The sequence below is a fragment of the Podarcis melisellensis genome, assembly GCF_964234715.1.
Source record: "Podarcis melisellensis genome assembly, chromosome: 4".
Classification (NCBI taxonomy): Eukaryota; Metazoa; Chordata; class Lepidosauria; order Squamata; family Lacertidae; genus Podarcis; species Podarcis melisellensis.
In genome coordinates, this window is record NC_138531.1 from 9,917,403 (window position 1) to 9,940,223 (window position 22,821).

A 22,821-nucleotide genomic window follows, 5' to 3' on the forward strand; every position below is an offset into this window, starting at 1 on the left:
CATTTAAGACCCTTAAAGTTGCAAATAGTTTGGGACCAGGATACATTAAGGACTGCCTTGTCTGATTTCCCTTCTTATTTGGGAAGACTGGCACTAGAGAGCTATAACAGACTGAGCAGTATTCAGTTACATATTGCGCTAGCGCAAGGATTAGAACTGGTGCAAGAGGATTTCTCCTCCCTCCATGTGTGCTCAGCGCCATCACCAAATCTGGTGTGTTGCTTTTTAAAAAAAATATTTATTGAAGTTTCCAAAAAGTTATATAAAAATAAAAAATAACAAAAATACAAACAAAACACATACCACAACAAGTATAATTTCAATCCCTTATTTTCTTATACCTTACTTTCCCAACCTCCTCATACCTCCCCTTTCTGTATTCCAATTTCTAATTAATTAATCTCAGCAAATCCCTCCCATAATTTCTATTGATTTTCAACTTTTCTTTTCTTAATTATATAATCATTACAGCTAGAAACCACTGAATTTCTAAACCAACATCGTTCTAACATTCATTTATTTTGCAATGTTTCTTAAGATAGTCCTTAAATTTCTTCCAATCTTCTTCCGCTGTCTCTCTCCCCTGTCATTTCTGCCAATCCCATATAGTCTATCACCTTCATCTGCCATTCTTCCAAGATGGGTAGTTCTTGTGTCTTCCAATACTTTGCGATGAGTATTCTTGCTGCTGTTGTGGCGTACATAAAGAATGTTCTATCCTTCTCTGGCACCATTTGGCCGACCATGCCCAGGAGAAAGGCCTCTGGTTTCTTCAAGAAGGTATATTTAAATACCTTTTTCAGTTCATTATAAATCATTTCCCAGAACGCCTTAATCTTTGGGCACGTCCACCAAAGATGAAAGAATGTACCTTCATTTCCTTTACATTTCCAACATTTATTATCAGACAAGTGGTAAATTTTTGCAAGCTTGACTGGGGTCATGTACCACCTATAAATCATTTTCATAATATTCTCTCTTAGGGCATTACATGCCGTAAACTTCATACCGGTGGTCCACAACTTTTCCCAGTCAGCAAACATAATGTTATGACCAATATCTTGTGCCCACTTGATCATAGCTGATTTAACCGTTTCATCCTGTGTATTCCATTTCAACAGCAAGTTATACATTTTTGACAATTTTTTTGTATTGGGTTCTAGCAATTCTGTTTCCAGTTTTGATCTTTCCACCTGGAAGCCCCCAAATCTGTTCTGGAAGGGTTTTTTGGGGGGAGGGGGAACCGAAGCAGATTTAAGGGGAATGCAGGGGGGAGAGGGAGAGTTGCACTTGTGGAACAATCTGCTTAGCACTACAGTCATACCTCGGGTTACAGAGGCTTCAGGTTGCATTTTTTCAGGTTACGGACCGCCGAAACCCGGAAGTACCAGAATGGGTTACTTCTGGCGGTTGCGTATGTGCAGAAGCACCAAATTACAACCCACGCATGCGCAGATGCGCCGCTGTGGGTTGCGAACACTCTGAGTTGTGAATGTGCATCCCACACGGATCACGTTCGCAACCCAAGCGTCCACTGTATGTTGTGCTTGTATTGTTCCTTTGCTCAATTTATATCGTGTTCCATGAAGCTTTGGCTGGGTAGCAATTCGCTAATCTTCAAAGCCCCCACTTAAAATGATTACATTTAAATAAAAGGTTCTCGCATCACTTCTGGAAGACATCTAGATATTGGCTAGAAGAGGCTTTCATAAGAACTTTTTTTTTTCAAGTTCATGGAAGGCTTTCCTGCTTTCTCAAATGTGATTTACTCATGTTCTGTGATGGAAATTAAGAACATGACTTACTTCATGCAAGGCTGTGCTGGTTTACAAGGAGTTGGGAAGATTTTTGGAGAGGGCATATTCTCTCTCCCTCCCTCCCCTCCCCTCGCCTGAGAGTTGGCCTCTCTCCAGGAGATATGATGGCCAAATAACTACTAAAAGATTGCTTTGTGTTCTCTGAAATGTAAACTCTCTATCAGCCTGAGAATTGCCTACCACTGTCATGTTTTGGAGTACAATTTCAACATCTCTTCAATCAGAATGTGGTGCAGCAAAGTAGTACTCATTCACAGTGGTTGCTAAAATGAAAACATGATTTGCATCCCAATCCTAAACCTGCCTGAATACTTATTTCCTTAGCTTCCCAGTGGATAGGCTTAGGATTGCAGCCTCAGTACTGTAAAGATGAAGCATGTGCTTGTAATATAATTGTCCAAGTTATTTTCATCGAGAAATTTTGTCTATGCATTGCTTTGGCAACATCTTTGCAGAGTTTACAACTTTCAGCAACATGTTGGTATCAGTTATGCAGCCCTTTGAAACAGCTGCTCTGCAGTTGAGCTGTTTTGACATGCCACTGCACATGGCTGAATTATGCAAATACTTGCAATATTAAATGACTGAGCAATAAGAAGAATGCACCCAGTGGATAAAGTGGTTTGGTGTGCTTTAAGGGTTTGCGGTAGCGTTATGAGAAGCCCATAACTGGAATATTGGGCATTTATTAAGTAGATGTAACAGTCAGTACAACAGAGTGTGCCTATTTTTACCTTTTGAGCAGAAGAATTTACATCCTATGGTATTATAGAGCTGCTTATAAGTAATTGTGTATGAGGAATGGCATGCTTTCATCCTCCAAGGCTCATTTTCATAATTGTAACCAAAACTGTGAATCAATGTGAATTAAGAAATCTATTGTTAACTTACAGTCTACTGCTACTTGCTTGTTGTTGTCTGACGTTAAACTGCAAGCATTCATTTTTTACACCATTGTTGCATGAGTTTATCCAGGCCTCCTTACATTTCCCTGAAGCCCAAATCATTGTGAAATAGATAGATGTTATCTGTCAAGATGAAAAGTGACAAACGGAACCCCAAACTAGAATTTACATGCCAGGATGGTTCTGTTAATTTACTGTTTTCCAACTTCTGATAATGAAGAAGACTTATTTTCAGAACTGAAACTGGATGCTTGTTTGATTCTTGCGTTTAAAAGTGTTTGCTTTGGTTGGTTGAAGTATGAAAGAAGTAGAATAATCAACAAAGCTCTGTGGTTGTATTCAAACATAACATTTAACCATGGTTTAGCACTGCGTCTACTACATCCCCTCTCCTCCCATGCAATGGGGAAGAGAGCTTCAGTAGAGTTTAGTTTCACTACCTGAAAATCCTGGGTGGCGCTGTGGGTTAAACCTCAGAGCCTAGGACTTGCCAGTCAGAAGGTTGGCGGTTCGAATCCCCGCGACGGGGTGAGCTCTCATTGTTCGGTCCCAGCTCCCTCCCACCTAGCAGTTCGAAAGCACATCAAAGTGCAAGTAGATAAATAGATACCGCTCCAGTGGGAAGGTAAAACGGCGTTTCCGTGCGCTGCTCTGGTTTGCCAGAAGCGGCTTAGTTATGCTGGCCACATGACCCGGAAGCTGTACGCTGGCTCCCTCGGCCAGTAAAGCGAGATGAGCACCGCAACCCCAGAGTCGGTCACGACTGGACCCAATGGTCAGGGGTCCCTTTACCTTTTTTAAAACAAACTTTGGTTTGTTTAGCAAACCAGCTTCATAACCTTTGGTTTGACATTGACTTGTTGCATAATTTAACATAATTCTCTTAAACCGATATAACTACTTCAAACATAGCACTAAGTTGAAATGTTTTAACTGCCAAGCAAAACACTGCCTTGGCAGAAGCCATGGGGAAGGGAGAGGTGCACACCGATGGGGCGCATTCATGCTCAACCATGTAGTGTGCAAACATGGCCTATGTCTCTCTCTTCATTACTTTAGTGAGCATCTCTCCTGATTGGGAGCCAGTTCCAGAGCACTGAGAGAGGCAAAAAATTGCTTTTCTGTTTCAGAGAGGGAAGCTTGTCTCTTTACAACATTTTTCCCCCTATATTTACTCTGATCTTTGTAGTGTGCATGTCTTCTCCTGGATGTTCCCACTCCTCTCGCTTTACTGGGAGCAATAAGTGTTTTTTATATCTGCCTTTGTAAGACATGCTCTCTTATCCCAGCCATCTGCCTCTTATTTGTAAGCATGCAGATTGGATTAAGCCAGTGCTCTGCCTTTTCAAAACAAACCTTTAAAAAGAATCGTTTTAAAATAAATGGCAGTTTAAGTGAAAAAGAGCCAGTGGGATGCTTAACTGTGCTCTGTAAATCTTTTTCTGTCGCAGCATTTCACAAATGATGAGCTCCTATTTATATAAATCTTGTGCCTTTTTTATTTTATTACTTCCTTTATGAAGTGGTTTCAAATAAGTAATCAGACCAGAAAGGAAGATAACCATCCTTATTGTACTGTAATGATTCCATTTCCATGCTTTGGTGAATAGAAAATGGGTGTTCTATAACTAGTAATGGAGGCTTAGAGTTGGACTTCTTTTTTTGTTAAGGAACTGGCTGTGATGAAACAGATGTTGATTCGTCTTCATGGTAAACCCCAAGGAGATAGTTTGCCCCAGAAACAGAGTCAAAATCTGCATGCAAAAGCCGTAACAAGTCCAGCAGTCAGTTTGCCTTTTGAACACGAGGAAGGAAATGTCTTTGCACCCAAACCAACATTATTTGTAAGTACAGCAACAGTTTTTATTTATTTTCACGGTACAGCAACTTTTATGCTTTTTATTAGATCTTGGTAGATCAGTGTGGTAGATACAATGTTGGAACTATGAGCTCTCAAATAAAAATATGTGTATTTTATTTTCATTAATTAAATCTTTAGTCCACCCTTCCACCAAAGTGTTCAAGGCAGCATACATGGTCTTCTTACCCATTTTATCCTCACAACAAATTACCGTATTTTTCGCTCTATAGGACGCACCGGACCATAGGACGCACCGGACCATAGGAGGGGGAGAACAGGGGAAAAAACAGAAAAGCAGCTTTGGGCTGCTGCCTGCTATCCGCAAGCCTTCTGAGCCCGGTGGGAACTCCGACTGGGATCCGAAGGTTTGCGGATATCTGCCCGAAGCCCAGGGTGCGCAGTGCTGTGCTCCCCGGGCTTCGGGCGGCAGGCAGTTATCCGCCAGCTTTTGGAGCCCGGCGGGCACTCCCGCCGCGCTCCGAAGGCTTGCGGATAGCTTCCTGAAACCTGGAGAGCAAGAGGGGTTGGTGCGCACTGACCCCTCTCGCTCTCCAGACTTCAACGAAAGCCTGCATTCGCTCCATAGGACGCACACACATTTCCCCTTCATTTTTGGAGGGGGAAAAGTGCGTCCTATAGAGCGAAAAATACGGTAAATGTTTAGTCCACCCTTCCACCTAAGTGTTCACGGCAGCATACATTGTCTACTTACATTGTCTACTTATCCTCACAACAACCCTGTGAGGTGGTGACTCAGGATCACCTAGTGACCTTCATGGCTCTGTCAGGATCTGAACCAGGATCCAATACTCTTAACCACCATACCAGAATGCTCCTAATAAAGAGAGAAGTGAATACAGTGGTACCTCTGGATGCAAACGGGATCCGTTACAGAGCCCCGTTTGCATCCTGACGTGAACGCAACCTGCATCTGCACGGGTCGTGATTCGCCACTTCTGCGTATGCGCGTGGCGTCATTTTGAGCACATGCGCGAGCGACGAAACCCGGAAGTAACGCGTTCTGTTACTGCCGGGTCGCCATGGAGCGCAACCCGAAAATATTCATCCCGAAGCTACTTCATCCCAAGGGATGACTGTATTTCCTAAGGGGCAGAGCAATCCAAGCTATCGGACGTCAGCATATGTTACACCAGGGTAAATTATCCTGGGGCAATTTATTCCTGTTCCAAATTCAGGAGCAAGGATACTGCCAACTGAGCTGGTCTGAGTCTCACAGAGGGAAAACAAGGACCACCGCTTTCCGTTTAAACCTACCCAGACCCTGATATTATCTTCTGAGGTCCTTTTTCGTGTGCCTCCTCCACGACAGGTCCAGAGGGTGGCAACACGAGAACAGGGTCTTTTCTGCAGTGGCCCCCCCATCTGTGGAATGCTCTCCCCAGGGAGGTTCAGCTGGCCCCAGGCAAAAACATTCCTCTTTAACCAGGCCTTTGGCTGATTGAGGGTTGCCTTTATGTTTGTTTTATGTATTTTCTGTTTTTTATATGTGGTTTTCTGTTACAAACCACACTCAGATCTACGGGTATAGGGCAGTATACAAATATATTGTAATTAAGAAAATAGGGAAAGAGCCGGCGGAAGAAGATTGGAAGAAGTTTAAAGATTATCTTCAGAAATATTGCAAAATTAAGGAATGCTAGAATGATGCTGGATTGAAATTAAGTAGTTTCCAGCTGTAATGTTTTAAGATATATGAAAAATTAAGACTTTGAAATAAGCAAAATTAATGGTGAGAATTAATAATTTGCTGAGTTAATAATTGGAACTGGAATATAAGAAAGGCTAGGAACTGTTTTATGGACTTTCAGTTGGGAAGGGACAGAAACCGGGGCAGGGAGGGGAGGGAGAATAGAATAGAACTATAAAATTTTTATGATTTTTTGTTTATTATGATCTATATTTAGTATATGAAAGGGAATTCGTGGAAGAGAATTTGGGTCGACCTTAGAAAAGAATCTAATAGCTATAAGAAAATTGGATATGTAAGATTTGGCCAAGTAATAAGAATTAATTTTTAAAATAACAATAATAGGTGAAAGATGAGAGATAAGAATTTGCGGAGCTAATTGTTGAAATTGGGATGTATGAAGGGAGGGTGGGGGGAAGTCAAGGAGGGGGGTTAAGAAAGTTATGAATTTATATGTGTTTTGTTTTTGGATTATCTTGGTGTGTAAAATGTGAAAACTTAATAAAAATTATTTTTAAAAAAATGGAATATAAGAAAGGGAGGTATGAGGAGGTCTGTAAAACAAGTTAAAAGAAAATAAGTAAATGGAAATTTTATGTGTTTTTATGTTTTCTGTTTTTATATTTTTTGTGTATTTTGTATTTTTGTTGTTTTTTCTTTTTGTTTTTTAATGTATTTCTTTTGAAAAAGTTTAATAAATATTTATAAAAAAAGAAATTAAGAAAATAATAAGCAAACCTTTAAGATAGAATTAGACTTACACCGCCCTATTTGCCAGTGTCACTTCCACTGTGTTGCTAGGTCACATGACTGAAGTAAACAGAGATTGGAAGAAGGAAATGTCTCCCCCTGCCATGTTCCCGGAATGTCCCTTTTTCGAGACTTATGCCAGCTGAGCCAGGATGGAGGACTTGGGCAGTGCATCTGTGGCTGAGCCAGAATGGGGGATTCCAGCCAGTGTCGCCATAGCTGAGCCCAGGCTCAGCCAGAGCCCCACCTGTACCCAATTCCACTTACCCTCACAGCTATTGGATTTGGATTGCTCCCATAGCTGCTCAAGACACATATTTAAGTGTCACCATGAATCACACATTTCCTCTAAGTGGCGATTTGGCCCCTCCAGTCTTAAGTCCGACACTAACTTAAAAACTACACAAGCTCTCAATAAGCAGACGCCCACAGAACTTTATGGAAATCCTGGGAAATGGCTTTGCAACAAATGCAAATAGGAGCAAAATTACCTCCCAGGTTTGACAGTAAAGGTGATTGAGAAATAATAAATATGCTCAATGGAACAGTGTCTTGGATAAAGAAAAGGTATTCCAAATAATAAACTTCATCATGCTTCTTTGAGGCATACATCCATTTCAGCAATGACTAATCTAAATGGATGCCATGTCACACCACCCTATGTCTTTGTTCCGTGGTTATTCCAAAGATCTGACTGCAGAACCTTGTACTGTTGTTGTTGTTGTTGTTTGAGAGGAGGGTGCAGGGAGGTGAGGAGAAATCGTATCTGCTAATCACAATCCGAACACAAGATTTCTGTTTGAATTTGGTGCAGCTCTCTTTTGTGTATCTTCTGCAAAAGAAGATACGGTCAGTGGGCCTTAAAGACAGAATGCAAGTGAGATGGTGTTAACCTTATGTAATTGACACCGCTACTTTCAAGTATTCTTTTCCAAACATCTCTAATACTAAATTAATTGTCCTTAGTATATCTCCGTATTTTAGCACAGCTGCTGTTTCCCCTAGCTCTTCTTTAGCATCTTCATGAGTTGAAAGTTTTTTTTTTAACACCTTAATATATAGTATGCCATTATTTTTCACTGAAGAGAGCTATATTGATTCCAGTCACATTGCATACACAAAGTATGGGGCTGGATTAAACTAACTCATTCCACTAGCAGAAGGACTCCCACTAGCACAGTGGGGCTTCCTCCCCATGCATGCCCCCTGCAGCTTCTGCAAGTCTACTTTGGAGGGTTGAGAGAACCCCCAGAGCAGTGGGGTCTGGGGGAGATCTTTTTGTTGCGCAAGCAGAAATGCTTGCGCTCACAGAACAATCAAATTGTCCAGGCAACAGATCATAGAATCAGAGTTGGAAGAGACCTTGAGGATCATCTTGTCTAACCCCCTACAATGCGGGAATGTGCAGCTGTCCCTTATGGGGATCAAACCTGCAACCTTGGCATTATCAGCACCATGCTCTAACCAACTGTTGAAATTAGCATCTTGATCAGGGGTCAGCAACCTAGGGCCCATGGATCAGAAGCGGCCTGCAGAGCTTGTTTGACCGGCCCCCGAGCCGTCCCCGAACTGAGCTGCCCACTCGCACATTGCGCTAAACCGGCACATTGCGCTAAACCCAAAAATCACATCTGCGCAGATGCCCAAAATCACGGGCGGGTGGGCGATCAGGCCCACTGAGGGACCGATCCGCCCCAACCAGATAAACCTTCCTGACCCCTGATCTTGATAATGAGGGTACCTCTAGACCTGATAAGAGCAGAAAGACAGCTTCTGAAACCAAGCAAGGCACTTGTTGTTATGGAGGTTTTGACCCATCAGGTTTTTTTATAATATTGGCAACATTCCCAACTGCTGAGTATGTTCATTGATGTGGACTTAACAGTAGTTGGAACACAGATTGCAGCTCCCTGCCCCAACTGAATATTTGGCTTTTAGGTGGACAGCACCTTGATTGATGGTGCCAACCACCTGTAAAATGAGAGTGCAGAAGCACCCTAAAACTGTAAAGGTAGGTTTGAAAATGTAGTGGCAGGCCTTACATAAGGTCTTAAAGGTGAGGCTGAACACAGAGAACAAGTGTTCATTGATTTGCATAGTTCTTTGGCTCTTTCAGTGCCCAGCACAAACAGACTAGGTTATACAACATGAGCAAATGTATGCAAATGTGTGTCATTTTCATAATGTTCAGAGATTACAGAATTCTGGTTTTCTGGAGGTAGATCTTGAATTGCATACTTGTTTGTTTTGGTGGTTGTGTTTTGCTTGCTTGCCTGATTCATGTTAAATGTGCAGCTCTAATGAAATTATAGCACATTATAGGACTGAAACTTGCCAAAATGGTTGCAGGTTAAGTGTTAGGTGAGTGCTGCACCACTGCTGCTTTATTATTGCTTCCTTCAACTACACAAATGTGTTTATTTTATTTCACAGACAAACGAAGCTCCACTACAATACTTGAAGAAGGTAAAGCAGAAAAAAGCATCTTAGGTTATTATTTCAAGAAATAAATGTTGATAATTATAATCGTGTTCTAAAAACGTCTTAATTACACACCTCTATTTTCATTCCCTTTATTTCAAATTTAAAGAGAACTTTCTGAATCGCTTTTGTGAATTTCAAAATTCATATACCAGCCCTTGTGCTGAAAGGTTGACTATTAAAGGCATTTGAATTTGTTAATCTGTAACTGGTGTTTCTTTAAGAGTTCATATTTGAAAATAATTTTATGTACTAAGCCATTTTTGTGCTCCTCTGACTTCTAGGAACATGAGAATATCCTTGTAGAAGATCATTTTTAAGCATCCGTCTGTTGGGAAGCAATTATGTTCAGCTACAAGGAAAGCATTTTCTGTTACTCAGATTTGGATATGTCTGGGATGGCACATGTTTCCAGACAGGCTTTGTGCCTTTGATCACACTGTGGAAAGTAGAAATTCAATCAGTACAGTTTCCCATGGTTTACTTGAGACATAACCTCAACTTGGTGGCCAGGAGGAAATTACAAGTAATTCATGGAATCATGTGCTTCCTCTCATGTTCTCCAATTCATTTAATATCCTGGTTTGCTGTTGCCTTCCAACCCAGGATTGGAAACTATGGTTTGAACCAATGTTGGTAGATGTAACGAAGTGTACACAGGGAGAAGGCGGAATGGGCTCATGTAACCCATAAACCATGGCTTTGCATTCATGTGAGCAAAGCACATGAATCTCTGTGAATGTGGAGATGAACATTACATGTGTATATTCTGGTCTATGTTGAGCTGCTAACACTCATGGGCAGTTCCATTTAGTTGCCTTGGAAGCCATGAAACCCTGAGCTGCCTCTGAGGAGTCCTTGGATATTGAAGATCCTCCAAGACCACACCAGAAACTACATCAGCCAGCTTGGTCAGGGAGGTTTGGGGGCAGCAAGGTGGGCAGTACAGCAACAGCATCCTCAACCTGTCTCCTTGACCCCACACCGGACACAGGCCCTCTACTCCAGCTGCTAAGAGGAGAGGCTTCTCAATGAGGGAGAATGAACTATGAAATGCCTTCCCTACAAACCCTCTAGTCTGGATTAGTATTGGACACAGTACACAGGAAGGCAGAGATGCATCAGGTCCCCCACACGTTAAACATGCTAGGCTAGCCTGTTCACTCACGGTGAGACCAGGGATCAAAATTATGAACCGAGCTGCTGTTCAATAACACCACTGCCAGAATGTTGAGCACAGTGGATGAACCTCTAGTGTAATCACAGATGGGAAGGAGTTCAGAGCAAAATGCCAGCATCTGTAAACCACCCTCTGATTTGGGGAGTGTAGTTAATGCATCTGGAGTAGCAATGTTAAAATAGCGGCCGGAGCTCACAGACGCTTATGTCACAATAAATGGGTTTGTCTTTAAGGCGCCATGTTACGCACTCTTTTTTGCCTCCTACAGACCCTCCTTGCTATTCCCCTGAGATCAGATCAAAGTGCTGTTTCCAGTGAAAGGAATGATCAAATACACACTGAATGTCTCAGCTCTGTTAATCTGTCCATTTCTCTCTCATTGTTATTGATCACTTCGTTTGTCTGGCACACACTTCGTATCCCCCAGGTAATCTGATTAAGTCATTTAAAAGTCAACAATATGATTTACATTATAAGGCCATATGTTATTCAGATCTTCTCAAAGCAGTTGGAAGCATCAAAGTCAAATCTCAAAATGTATAGATAATGCATATGTACATCACAGGCTCTTAGCCTCTGTTCTCTGAGCCTCTTCTTTTGAAATCTAATTTGCAAGGTTTATCTTTAACTGGGAGTAAGGAACAACCTAATGACTCACCTGCAGGAAGCTCAGGAAACCTCTGCTGGAGACAGCGCACTGTAACTCTGCCCTTGATTATTTGGTTCATTACTTTATCCAACTCTACAGCATCCTTTTGATGGCGCCGCAACCAGAACTCATCACAGTATTCCAGATGCAGTCATACAATAGATTTGTATCATTTTAATTTGGAATGAAGCTGAAGACTGGAGTCAGGCTATGAATTCACACCGCAATTCAGGGCACTTCTTTTTAAACAAAGTTGGAGACTTGTAGTAGCTATGAACCTATTTTCACTCAAAGTTGGAAATCCTCTCACCCCCTTTCAGTTGTGCAGTAGGCAGACAAGCAATAGGACAAGAGTGGCCGTAGCAGGAGAGTGGTGCTTTCTCTAAAAATGTCCTCAAAGCCCAGAGACTAGAAGTTCCCTTGAGCTCCTCCAGTCCTAGTCAGTCAGTGTCAATGCACCCTGAGTTATTGCAATTAAGTGTGGTGTGTGCAGATCAGGACCCAAAGCTTCAATGACAACCTCTCCCCACATGAACCAACCTGGACCTGGAATCATCTGAGGTTCTTCTCCATGTATGTACCATCTCTGAGGTAGATTCAGAGAGTGGCAATACAAGAACAGGACCTTTTCATTGGTGGCTCCCCAGTTATGGAATTCCCAGGGAAGCATGTCTGGCACCATAACCAGCCACCTTTCAGCACCAGGAAAACATTCATTTTCAGCCAGGCTTATGGCCTTTAATTTGGGAGAGGTTTAGGCCTTTTAGTGGGTGGGCCTGCTTTATAGATATATCAATGTTTGTAGCTTTTGTTTTGTTTCAGTTTTATATTTGTTTTGATTGGGTTGGCTTTTTGTTTAAAAAAAGAAAAGCAAGGAAACCTGACTAAGAAGTCAAATTCTTTGATTAAATTCGTATACTGCCCTTCATCCATAGATCTCAGGGCAGTTCACAACATGAAAATACAAGATAAAAACACAAAATACATAATAAAAACAAGAACAAAAAACCACAAATCAATAAGCTGTCCTCTCCCATCCCCTCCCACAAATACATTTAAAAGGGTATAGGATGTCAAAGTTAATGTCTCCCATCTGAAAAAAAAAAGACCTGGCTTCCCCCTTTGATTACTTAGTCAGGGAAAAACCCACTCTGGAAGGAGCCCTAGAAACAGGAATAGTGTAGAGACTGCTCCAAATATTGCAGTTCACCTAGCCCTGTGACTTATGCCAGAACACGCCTGTGCCCTCTTCTATGAGACATCCCTTCAGGAATTTTTAAGAGTGTTCTCACAGAGGACTTTTTTCTTCAGGCTAAACCAATGCCTTTCTCTTCTTTGAACTGCACTACGTCACAAAGTACTTCTGAAGCTACTCCCACCACCCACTTTGAATAGTAATTTGTTATGTGATCTAGGCTGAGTGGGGGCAGAAGATAACTCAGGCTTATCTACAGTAAATCAGCATGGGTTTCTGACTCTCAATTGTCTAAAGATGAGAAGATGACTTTTCCCACCCGGCTGTTACTGAAAACATATTTGATTCAGAATTTCTCCACTGGGCTCTTTCATTCTCAATCTGTGTCTTCTGCACCTGGCTCTGATTGGCAGATCTTGGGATCTTAGTTAAAGGGGGAGAAACTAAGCAGATTCAGGAAGTCTGGAGTCTCCTCACCCTTGATTATAAGGAGATGCTGTCTGAGGTGGCAAGGTTTTTAGCTGGGGCAATCGGAATAAGATCCACTATTTGACTATTGATTCAAAACCCTAAAATGTATTTTATATAATTGACTTTTTATTTCTATTCTTTGTATTGTTGTTTTATTGCTATGGCCGACAGCTGACGCAAATAAAGATTCATTCATTCTCTAAGCTACAAGAAAGAAGATTCCACCTAAACATTAGGAAGAACTTCCTGACAGTAAGAGCTGTTCGACAGTGGAATTTGCTGCCAAGGAGTGTGGTGGAGTCTCCTTCTTTGGAGGTCTTTAAGCAGAGGCTTGACAACCATATGTCAGGAGTGCTCTGATGGTGTTTCCTGCTTGGCAGGGGGTTGGACTCGATGGCCCTTGTGGTCTCTTCCAACTCTATGATTCTATGATAAGCTTGAACAAGTCTAAGGGCTCACAGTTGGCTTCACAAACATAGCTCTCTGATCATGGCAAAATCTGCAACCCTTCAAAATGTGAGAAATGCTAAGAAGCGGCTACTTTTGCATACGCAATCCTGTACATTGTTCTGATTGTCACTGAAGGCTGGGATGTTTGCGGGGGGGGGGGCTTGGCAGAAACTCAATTAATTTAAAAAGCATTTGCATTTTGTGTAAGGAAGTGAGCAGGGGACGAAACTTTGCTCCCATGTATATCTAAAGGGCTGAAATACTGATTGTTGACCATGTTGTTTAGAGTGTAGAAAGACGATATTGCCAGAGACAGCAAGCATAGCTTGTGCGCATGAATCCCTGTGTGAAGACAACTCTAAAAGAACCACTGTGAAAGAATGCTTTGATTTCCAAGTAAAAGAATCAACTTTCTTTGACTGTGAATAATCAGAGCCTTTATATTAATGCTTCACTTAAAGGCATGTTGGATCAGCAAATGTAACTTAATTGCAGGAAAAGTCTTGGATGGAATCTGTGACCACATTTCACTGAAGATCATTTCATTTTTCCTTTCATTATACAATGCGGGATTCATTTAAAACGATCCAGCACACCAGCTAGAACTCATTTTCTGTCCTGCGTTCCATCAGCCGTTATGGATACACGCTCTTTCTGCACAACAGTTTGACAGTGTTCTGCTTCCTTATGGCAGCCATTCCCACACTGTGTGCCAGAGCGCATTGTATGCTGCAAGTGAACAACCAGCATGACAGGAAATGGAATTAAAGGAACCCAGGAGCACGAAGTACCAACTAAGGAAGAGTTTGCCTGTTGTGCCTCTGCATGATTACACGTCCTTGTAATCTCATCCATGGAAGAAATAGGCAATTCTGCTAATCCAGCATGCACTCATAGCAATCTCAGGGCCACTTCAAATGTTGAAGTGAGAAAGGGGAGCAATTTGGGTGACTGGGGAAAAGAAAAGGGAGGAGAAGGAAGGACAACGGGGGGTGCCACAGGAGTAAGGATGGCGAAGGAGCGGGGAACACTGAAAAATGCACAAACACAAATCGGGTCCAATAAAACAGATTCTCTTAAATTGCATCCTTTTGCCCCTTCCCCACAACCATCTCCCCTTAACCCCCCCTCCAAAAAAAATCGCTGATCACACCTTTGTCCGCTGACAATCACATCTGGTGCAAAAGCATGAATCAAAGGCACAGTTTCTCACGGATCCTTAGAATTTTTACAAGGGCTTGATTCGCCTCCAAACCATCATCAAACCATAGGTCACCTCTGTGCATGCAGATGTGTTGGGGGTAATGTTGTTGTCACAATATGTAAAAAATAATGAACACCCATGAGGGTCCACGCTGCAGATCTGTGCTTTCATGACTTGCACTGGCACAGCCTACCACAGTAAGCTACAATTTGACAGCTGTTTTGTGAGGACCATGTGTAAAATGCAAGTGGGTCCTTTTCATGATCCAGCTTTTGTCCATAGACCCTGTGGAAAAGTTACCGGTAAGTGTTTTATGTCTATGCCTGCCTGCCTGGAGACTGACTGGGAAGAGAGAAGCAAAGAGGAAGGGGAGGGCACAACCCTCTCTTGTAATTCAAAATATGTCCATGGGCCCAAAAGAGTTGGTGACCCCTGCTTTGTGGTGCAAGAGTAAATTGTGTCTCTAGTTATAGTTTACAAATGCATCGTACCTTGGCTAGCCAAAGTTCCAGGTCCTCTGTCCTTTGAATTTTTATTAATAATAATAATAATAATAATAATAATAATAATAATAATAATTTATTATTTATACCCCGCCCATCTGGCTGAGTTTCCCCAGCCACTCTGGGCGGCTCCCAATCAGTGTTAAAAACAGTACAGCATTACATATTAAAAACTTCCCTGAACAGGGCTGCCTTAAGATGTTTTCTGAATGTCAGGTAATTCTTTATCTCTTTGACATCTGATGGGAGGGCGTTCCACAGGGCGGGCGCCACTACCGAGAAGGCCCTCTGTCTGGTTCCCTGTAGCCTCACTTCTCGCCATGACGGAACCACCAGAAGGCCCTCGACACTGGATCTCAGTGTCCGGGCTGAACGATGGGGGTGGAGACGCTCCTTCAGGTATACAGGACCGAGGCCGTTTAGGGCTTTAAAGGTCAGCACCAACACTTTGAATCGTGCTCGGAAACGTACTGGGAGCCAGTGCAGATTTAAACATCACTGTTCCCCTCCTGCCCTCTTCTGCAAAGGATCTAGGTTCTCAGGCACACACCTCTGCAAATGAAGGGCTAACTCCAGGATTTTAACCCAGACTCCATCCTCCTAGTCTCTAAAAGCCAGACTCCCCCAAACCTATGATTAGATCAGAGATGGGCCTTTAATGGCAATAAAGGGAAATGACAGGTGGCTGACACACTGTCTGAATGGACACATTCCTTGCAGGTTTGAGGAATTTCATTTATTATCCGAGTGCTTAGCATTCATTCCAACCAGCAGGGGTAAGGGAACAATGGCCATGTTTACCCACCGCAGGAGGGGGCTTACCTTTCTTTGTGTCTTCAAAATGCAGCGCAGGCCCCCACTCTCGCACAATGAGCACAGAATGCAACTCCCCTAAGGGCAACCTGATTAGGATCTCCTGTGGAAAATGCCCACCACATATGGACTTCTTGCCTTCATCTAATCTAATCTGTAAGGTCTTTTTTAAAGAACCTCAGGCAATCGGGGACAATAATTTTAAAACCACCTTCTGTTGCTTTAATTAAAGGCCTGTGAATGGGACTGAGTTACAGTAGTCATTCCTCTATAATTCACACAGTGCCAGGCCATAATACATGTGCCCCCAACATTTCACAGGGAAAAGGTGGGGATCATCTTGCATGCAGCTCAAAACACTGGTCCTCCTAAATTGGAAGAAACAAGATTTACCAACTATCGAAGAATGGCTAGCAATATTCTCGCAGCTGTTGTGGCATACAGAAAAAAAGTAACATTCTTTTTAGGGATTTCACCCCCCACTATACCAAGTAAAAAGGCTTCTGGTTTTTTTAATATATGTGTTTTTCAACACTTTTTTCAGTTCATTATAAATCCTTTCCCAGAAGTCTTTTACCTTGGGGCACATCCACCACATGTGGCAAAAGGTTCCTTCTTTTTCTTTACATTTCCAGCATTTATTATCATGAGTATGATACATTTTTGCTAACTTCACTGGTGTTAAATACCATCTATACATCATTTTCATCAAATTTTCTCTTAATATGTACAGAAAAGTTTTGAACGGGGAAATTCCTGATCCGTCTCTGTGTTCATCAGCATATGGGCCAAACCACACTTCAGAATGTCTTTCTAGGGGTCCTCGCATGGTGACCAGGGAGTGACAGTGCTGCTGACCCTGCCCCCAAACTCACGTGGCTTCCTTGCTCTCCCCCCTGCCAACATGACTGCTTTGAGCCTCCGCAGAGGAAAATCCGACCTTGCGAGCTGGAGTTGCGTTATAGCATTTATTATTTAATTTAGAATAAACAAAAGTCATTATTTAACTTTTTACGTGCAACTCAAAGAGCAGAAAACCATTCCTTTTCTTCAAACAAGCCTATAAAAGACACTCTGCTCCGCTTCCCACTTAACCATACAAAATAGTTGTATCTTACGTCCCTCCAGGGCCTTCTGGGAAACTGTGCCGCCACCACTGCTGCCACCACAAATGTCAGCAAAAAAGAGCAAAATACAATAGCTCACCACAGCGCAAATGTTAAGAACGAATATATTATTTCTATGAATAAATTGCAAAACGAATGGATTTATTAAAATTTAATGAAATAAAGACCAAAAATTGGGAGAGGGGGCATTCTTGCACGCTACTAGCACAGACTCCTCTGATTAAGGCCTGTTTCTAGCATTGGCACAATTAATTAAGACTATGTGCATTTGATTGCAGGCATATTCTTCTCCAAGCAAAGGCTTTGTTTTCCGTTTGTCTAGCTGGATCCTCAGCATGATACCATTCCGTGTGGGGAAGAAGCTAATAAAAACAAGCCAACCAGCACGCCATTTGTTTTCTAGCAACTGTTGTAAATGCCGTTTTATTTGTACAGTAGAGGGACTAATACATCCAGTGTGCTATGTAATATCTAAACATGCACTCATCGTGGGACTTTATTTCCTGGAAGGCTTCTATGACAACACACAGAGAAGATTAGAGGAGGTGGAACAGGAGCTGGGCGAGTTGCTGATCTGCAAATGCAAACCTGTGAATTGTTGCTGAACAGTAAATGTAGGCAAGAAACCTGAATCGGTTTCATACCATGCTGCTGCCGCTATCCCCAAAGAATTCCAGGAATTGTGGCATCATGAAGGGTCCTGGAAATTTCTCTGTTGGTTTGGTGAGAGCCTGTAATTTTGTCACAATTGAGGAGTGTAGGAAGTGGAATCTTCCAAGGATCTGTTTGAGGACCAGTGTTTTCTAACTTGTTCATACATGATCAGGAGCGGGAAGGTGCCAAATTATTCACAGACTTAAAAGCAAAAAAGGTGTTGCGAGGAGCTGCGAAAGGGTTTATTTTAGCTAGAGGAGCAGGCACTAAAATGGCAAATGCAGTGATTCAGGTCCAAACTGGTAGTAACTGACCAAAAGAGAGCGATCTTAGGGTCCTGGTGGATAACTGGATGGAAATGTTGACCCAGTGAGCAGTAGCAGTGAAAAAGTCAAATTCCATGTTCAGAAAAATTAGAGGGGGGAATGAAAATAAAACTGCCAACATAGTACACGAACCTGTGGTGCCGCCACACTGGGACTACTGTGTATATTTCTTGTCACTGCAGCATTTAGTTCTACCAATCATGGCAGAACTGTCTGGTCGAGAGGACTCCAGGCAGCTGGTAAAGGTAAAGGGACCCCTGACCATTAGGTCCAGTCATGACCGACTCTGGGGTTGTGGCACTTATCTTGCTTTATTGGCCGAGGGAGCCGGCTTACAGCTTCCGGGTCATGTGGCCAGCATGACTAAGCCACTTCTGGCTAACAAGAGCAGCGCACGGAAACGCCATTTACCTTCCCGTCGGAGCGGTACCTGTTTATCTACTTGCACTTTGGCGTGCTTTTGAACTGCTAGGTTGGCAGGAGCAGGGACCGAGCAATGTGAGCTCACCCTGTCGCGGGGATTCGAACCGCCGACCTTCTGGTTGGCAAGTCCTAGGTTCTGTGATCGGCAAGCCCTATAATTTCCTTTCCACAGTGACAACCTAGTGGTGGCTATGTGAACTGCAGCATTTTTCCTTGCAAAGCTATTACTGTATAGAGAAAATGTGGAATTCTGAGTAGCAGATGGAATCTATACAGTCGTACCTTGGTTGTCGAATGCCTTGGTACTCGTACATTTCGGCTCCCAAACGATTGAAACCCGGAAGTGAGTGTTCCGGTTTTCGAACGTTTTCTTGGAAGCCTGCACAATCGGAAGCCAATCAGAAGCTGTGCCTTGGTTTCCAAACGTTTTGGAAGTCGAACGTACTTCCGGAATGCATTCTGTTCGAAAACCAAGGTACGACTGTATTGTATTTCTTGTATTAATTTCTTTTTGTTAGGATGTGTAAACCACTTGGAGATTTCTGTTGAAAGGCAAAGTGGTATGTGCATTAATTAAATACATAATTATTTAATCATTGTACAAAATCCAGTGGTTCAATTACAGTCCGCCATTCAGCAGACCAACAGCCTGCTTCAGAGTGCTTGTTTGTGGTCCCACTTTATTCTGAGGGAGGCAAAATTAGTCTGCTCTTGAATTAAAGATGGATTTCTTTTTCCTGATCTTTTCCCTAGTATCTAATTTAAGTTTAACCACGTTTCCACTCAGCTGCTGCTTCATACTTTTGAAAAGCTTAATATCCACTTACCAGATTTTGGAAGAGAAAACTTAGCGGTTTCTGGCTAATTGCTTCCATACTGCTAAGCCAAGTACATTCCTACTGTTAACAGAATAAACTTTCATTTCTGCAGAGCAATGAGAGAGGCAGCCCTGTTATCAATACTATAGTACTAGTCCAGATCAAGTCAGGGGATGGAAGTGGAAAGGCTTGTTGCAAAAAATCAAAACACAAAACCCTTTTTAAGATTAATGCTAGTTACAGCCACTTTCCTTAGCTATTCCTTTGCTTAAGGGACAGCCAAATTGACTAGACTTCGTCACAATGACTTCACTGTGGATGAAGGAAAGAAAAATTACTTTAAAGAAAGACAGGCTTTAGAAAATGAAATGATGGGACATTATTTTGTGAGCATTGGAAGCCTGCCACTATTTCCTGCCCCACTTTTAAAGAGTAATATACATGATAGATAGTGGCTACATGCACAACCTTTGCTTAAAAAGCCTTACTTTTTTAGTAAAGAAAATCTTTGCAAAACTGCTTCAAACATGGACTAACAACAGAGTGCCATTTCCAAATGTACATTTCAACAATTCTGACTCTTTTTATTGTGCCAATAATGTAAAGGTGCAAAGACAAATCTTTTGCACGTTTACGCCTAATAAAGTCACGCTATGTTAAATGCACCTTACTGATAGTTAAGTGTGCATAGGTTTGTGACCTTGGTGGCCTGTATCTTAACTCACATTTTTTTATGTTTGGTGGGTTTGGGATGTTATAACAGGATATAAGGAAGAAAGCAGTCTCTAAGTTATGCTGAGCCTAAACTGATTTGCTGTAAAAAGGTAAAGGGACCCCTGACCATTAGGTCCAGTCATGGCCGACTCTGGGGTTGCTGCACTCATCTCGCTTTATTGGCCGAGGGAGCCGGCATACAGCTTCTGGGTCATGTGGCCAGCATGACTAAGCCGCTTCTGGCGAACCAGAGCAGCACACAGAAACGCTGTTTACCTTCCCGCCAGAGCGGTACCTATTTATCTCCTTGCACTTTGACATGCTTTTGAACTGCTAGGTTGGCAGGAGCAGGGACCGAGCAACAGGAGCTCACCCCGTCATGGGGATTTGAACTGCCGACCTTCCGATCGGCAAGTCCTAGGCTCTGTGGTTTAACCCACAACACCACCTGTGTCTCTGATTTGCTGTAGTGTGCTTAAAAAAAAACCAAAACCGGCTGGAGGACTAAGGAGATCAAATACAATTATGATTATTAGTTGGTACACATCAGTGAGAAAACACTTGCTCCCAAACACAGCTGGAGGGTATGTGTTGTTAGATTCAAGTTTATTGCTGCTGATTGTTCTTTAAAAGTCTGCGAAAGACTGAACGCACACTGCCCAAACTACTGTCTAACAAACAAACAGAAGGAAATATTTACAGATAAGAAAAACATTCGGTTTTTGCAAAGTAACCTTTTTCAAGCAGTGATGAAAGAAAGTGATGGGGCAAGTAAGGTGGGTACAACGCAATAAGCAAAGCTCATTGATGGTGGCACTCTCATCTTGGTGATCTACACATACTGTACTGTATGTGGGAAAGACAGAGTGTGACCCAAGCTTCTCTGGCTAGACTACCTGCACCGCAGATCTCCTTTGATGCCCAAGGATATATGCTGCTTGGACCACATCTCCACATCTGGGCCCTGAAGTCACTTTCTTCATCTTCCCTCCTTTTCTCTCTTTTCTTTACAACTCTCAGAGAAGGAGATGCTGCAACGAGCCCTGGAAACGAGGTTTGCATAATACATTCATATTGAAATGATCGAAACTTCCTCAGATATGTAAAAAGAAAAAAAGGGGAGGGAGAGAAGGGGAAAAAACCATTTGGTTCAGCTGCTTGTGTTCGAACTGGTTTGGCCTTCCAGAATCTGAATATGGGTAAGAGCTGAAATGTTACTTAATTGTCCCACTTACTGCCTTTGAGTCACAGAAAACTAGGAAGAATTATGTGGGGATGTGCTTGCGTACTCAGCTTGAATTTATGACACAAGAGAAAATGCATGCACAGACCTCTGCAAAGACATGTCTATGTGAATAATCTGTATTTGGGTCATGTACAGTGCAAGATGTACCTTCTGAATTTTTGGCTTGAGTCAGACAAATCTTTACCTGCTGCTGTAAAGGAATACTAAGAAGCTGTTTGTGTATAAGAGCCTCATTCTGGGTGGGTTTGTTTTTATTTTTTGTTTTTGGGTCTTTGTATTTGGCATCTGGCTTTTGTATACAGTGGTACCTCGGGTTAAGAACGTAATTCGTTCTGGAAGTCCGTTCTTAACTAAAACTGTTCTTAACCTGAGGTCCCACTTTAGCTAATGGGGCCTCCCGCTGCTGCCGTGCAATTTCTGTTCTCATCCTGAAGCAAAGTTCTTAACCTGATGTACTATTTCTGGGTTAGCGGAGTCTGTAACCTGAAGCGCCTGTAACCCGAGGTACCACTGTACTACTTTATTAAAGGATATCCTATGCAAGGCAGAATGGATTGGGTAAGGTTGAAAATAAAACCACCACATAAAAATCCATCCTAGAGCTCGGTCGCCCATTCCAGACACATCGTCTGAACTCTCATTGCAGGGCTGTAATGACTCTCTGCCACATGGGAGAACTGTCCAATGGTGCAGTTAGATAATTTTACCCTCTTTCTTACCTGGGGGACTCTTTAGATGGCAATATGTATTACTTTGAATTGTGGTAAGCCAAACCTGCTGCATTCTGGAGGGGCCTCCTATTCAAGGCAGGGTGAATTAGCCACTTCTTTGGATTCCCAGGTAAGGATGTTGGGGTCCAGCGAGTCCGGCAATACAGCAACATGTCCCCGTGTTGCCTCAGGTGGCAAAACAGGACAGAATGCCTCTGCTACAACTCATTTTGCTGTGTGGGGCTCAGGACCTTAGTTCCAAAGTCCTACCCTGACAACACCACTGGAACTGTCCCCTTCGGAAAAATATGGTGCTTGACCTGATATGATCTGAAAGTTTCATCTGTGGTGGTTCATTCACACTTACACATCAGGGATGCGGGTGGCACTGTGGTCTAAACCACTGAGCCTCTTGAGCTTGCCGATCAGAAGGTCAGTGGTTCAATTCCCTGTGCTGGAGTGAGCTTCCATTCCTCTGTCCCTGCTCCTGCCAACCTAGCAGTTCGAAAGCACACCAGTGTGAGTAGATAAATAGGTACTACTGTGGCGGGAAGGTAAACGGTGTTTCCATGCGCTCTGGTTTCTGCCACAGTGTTCCATTGTGCCAGAAGCGGCTTAGTCATGCTGGCCACATGACCCGGAAAGCTGTCTGTGGACAAACACCAGCTCCCTCGGCCTCAAAGCGAGATGAGCGCCACAACCCCATAGTAGCCTTTGACTGGACTTAACCGTCCAGGGGTCCTTTACCTTTTGCCTTTACTTACACATCATCACCAAGGAACATTTCTATTTGGGCTAACCTTCAAAAATACAGGG

At 42.7% G+C, this 22,821-nt stretch overlaps 1 protein-coding gene across 1 annotated transcript in view; it reads left to right on the forward strand.

Moving 5' to 3' along the window:
- The window catches only part of PIBF1 (progesterone immunomodulatory binding factor 1), a 93,625-nt gene extending 83,902 nt beyond the window's left edge, over positions 1 to 9,723 (forward strand). Inside the window, exons 17-18 of the mRNA XM_081907310.1 lie at positions 4,393 to 4,566; positions 9,475 to 9,723. Of these exons, the coding sequence (XP_081763436.1) occupies positions 4,393 to 4,566; positions 9,475 to 9,531 (231 nt within the window). The 3' untranslated portion in view covers positions 9,532 to 9,723. The remainder of the gene's footprint in view (positions 1 to 4,392; positions 4,567 to 9,474) is intronic.
- Positions 9,724 to 22,821: the final 13,098 nt, after the last annotated feature.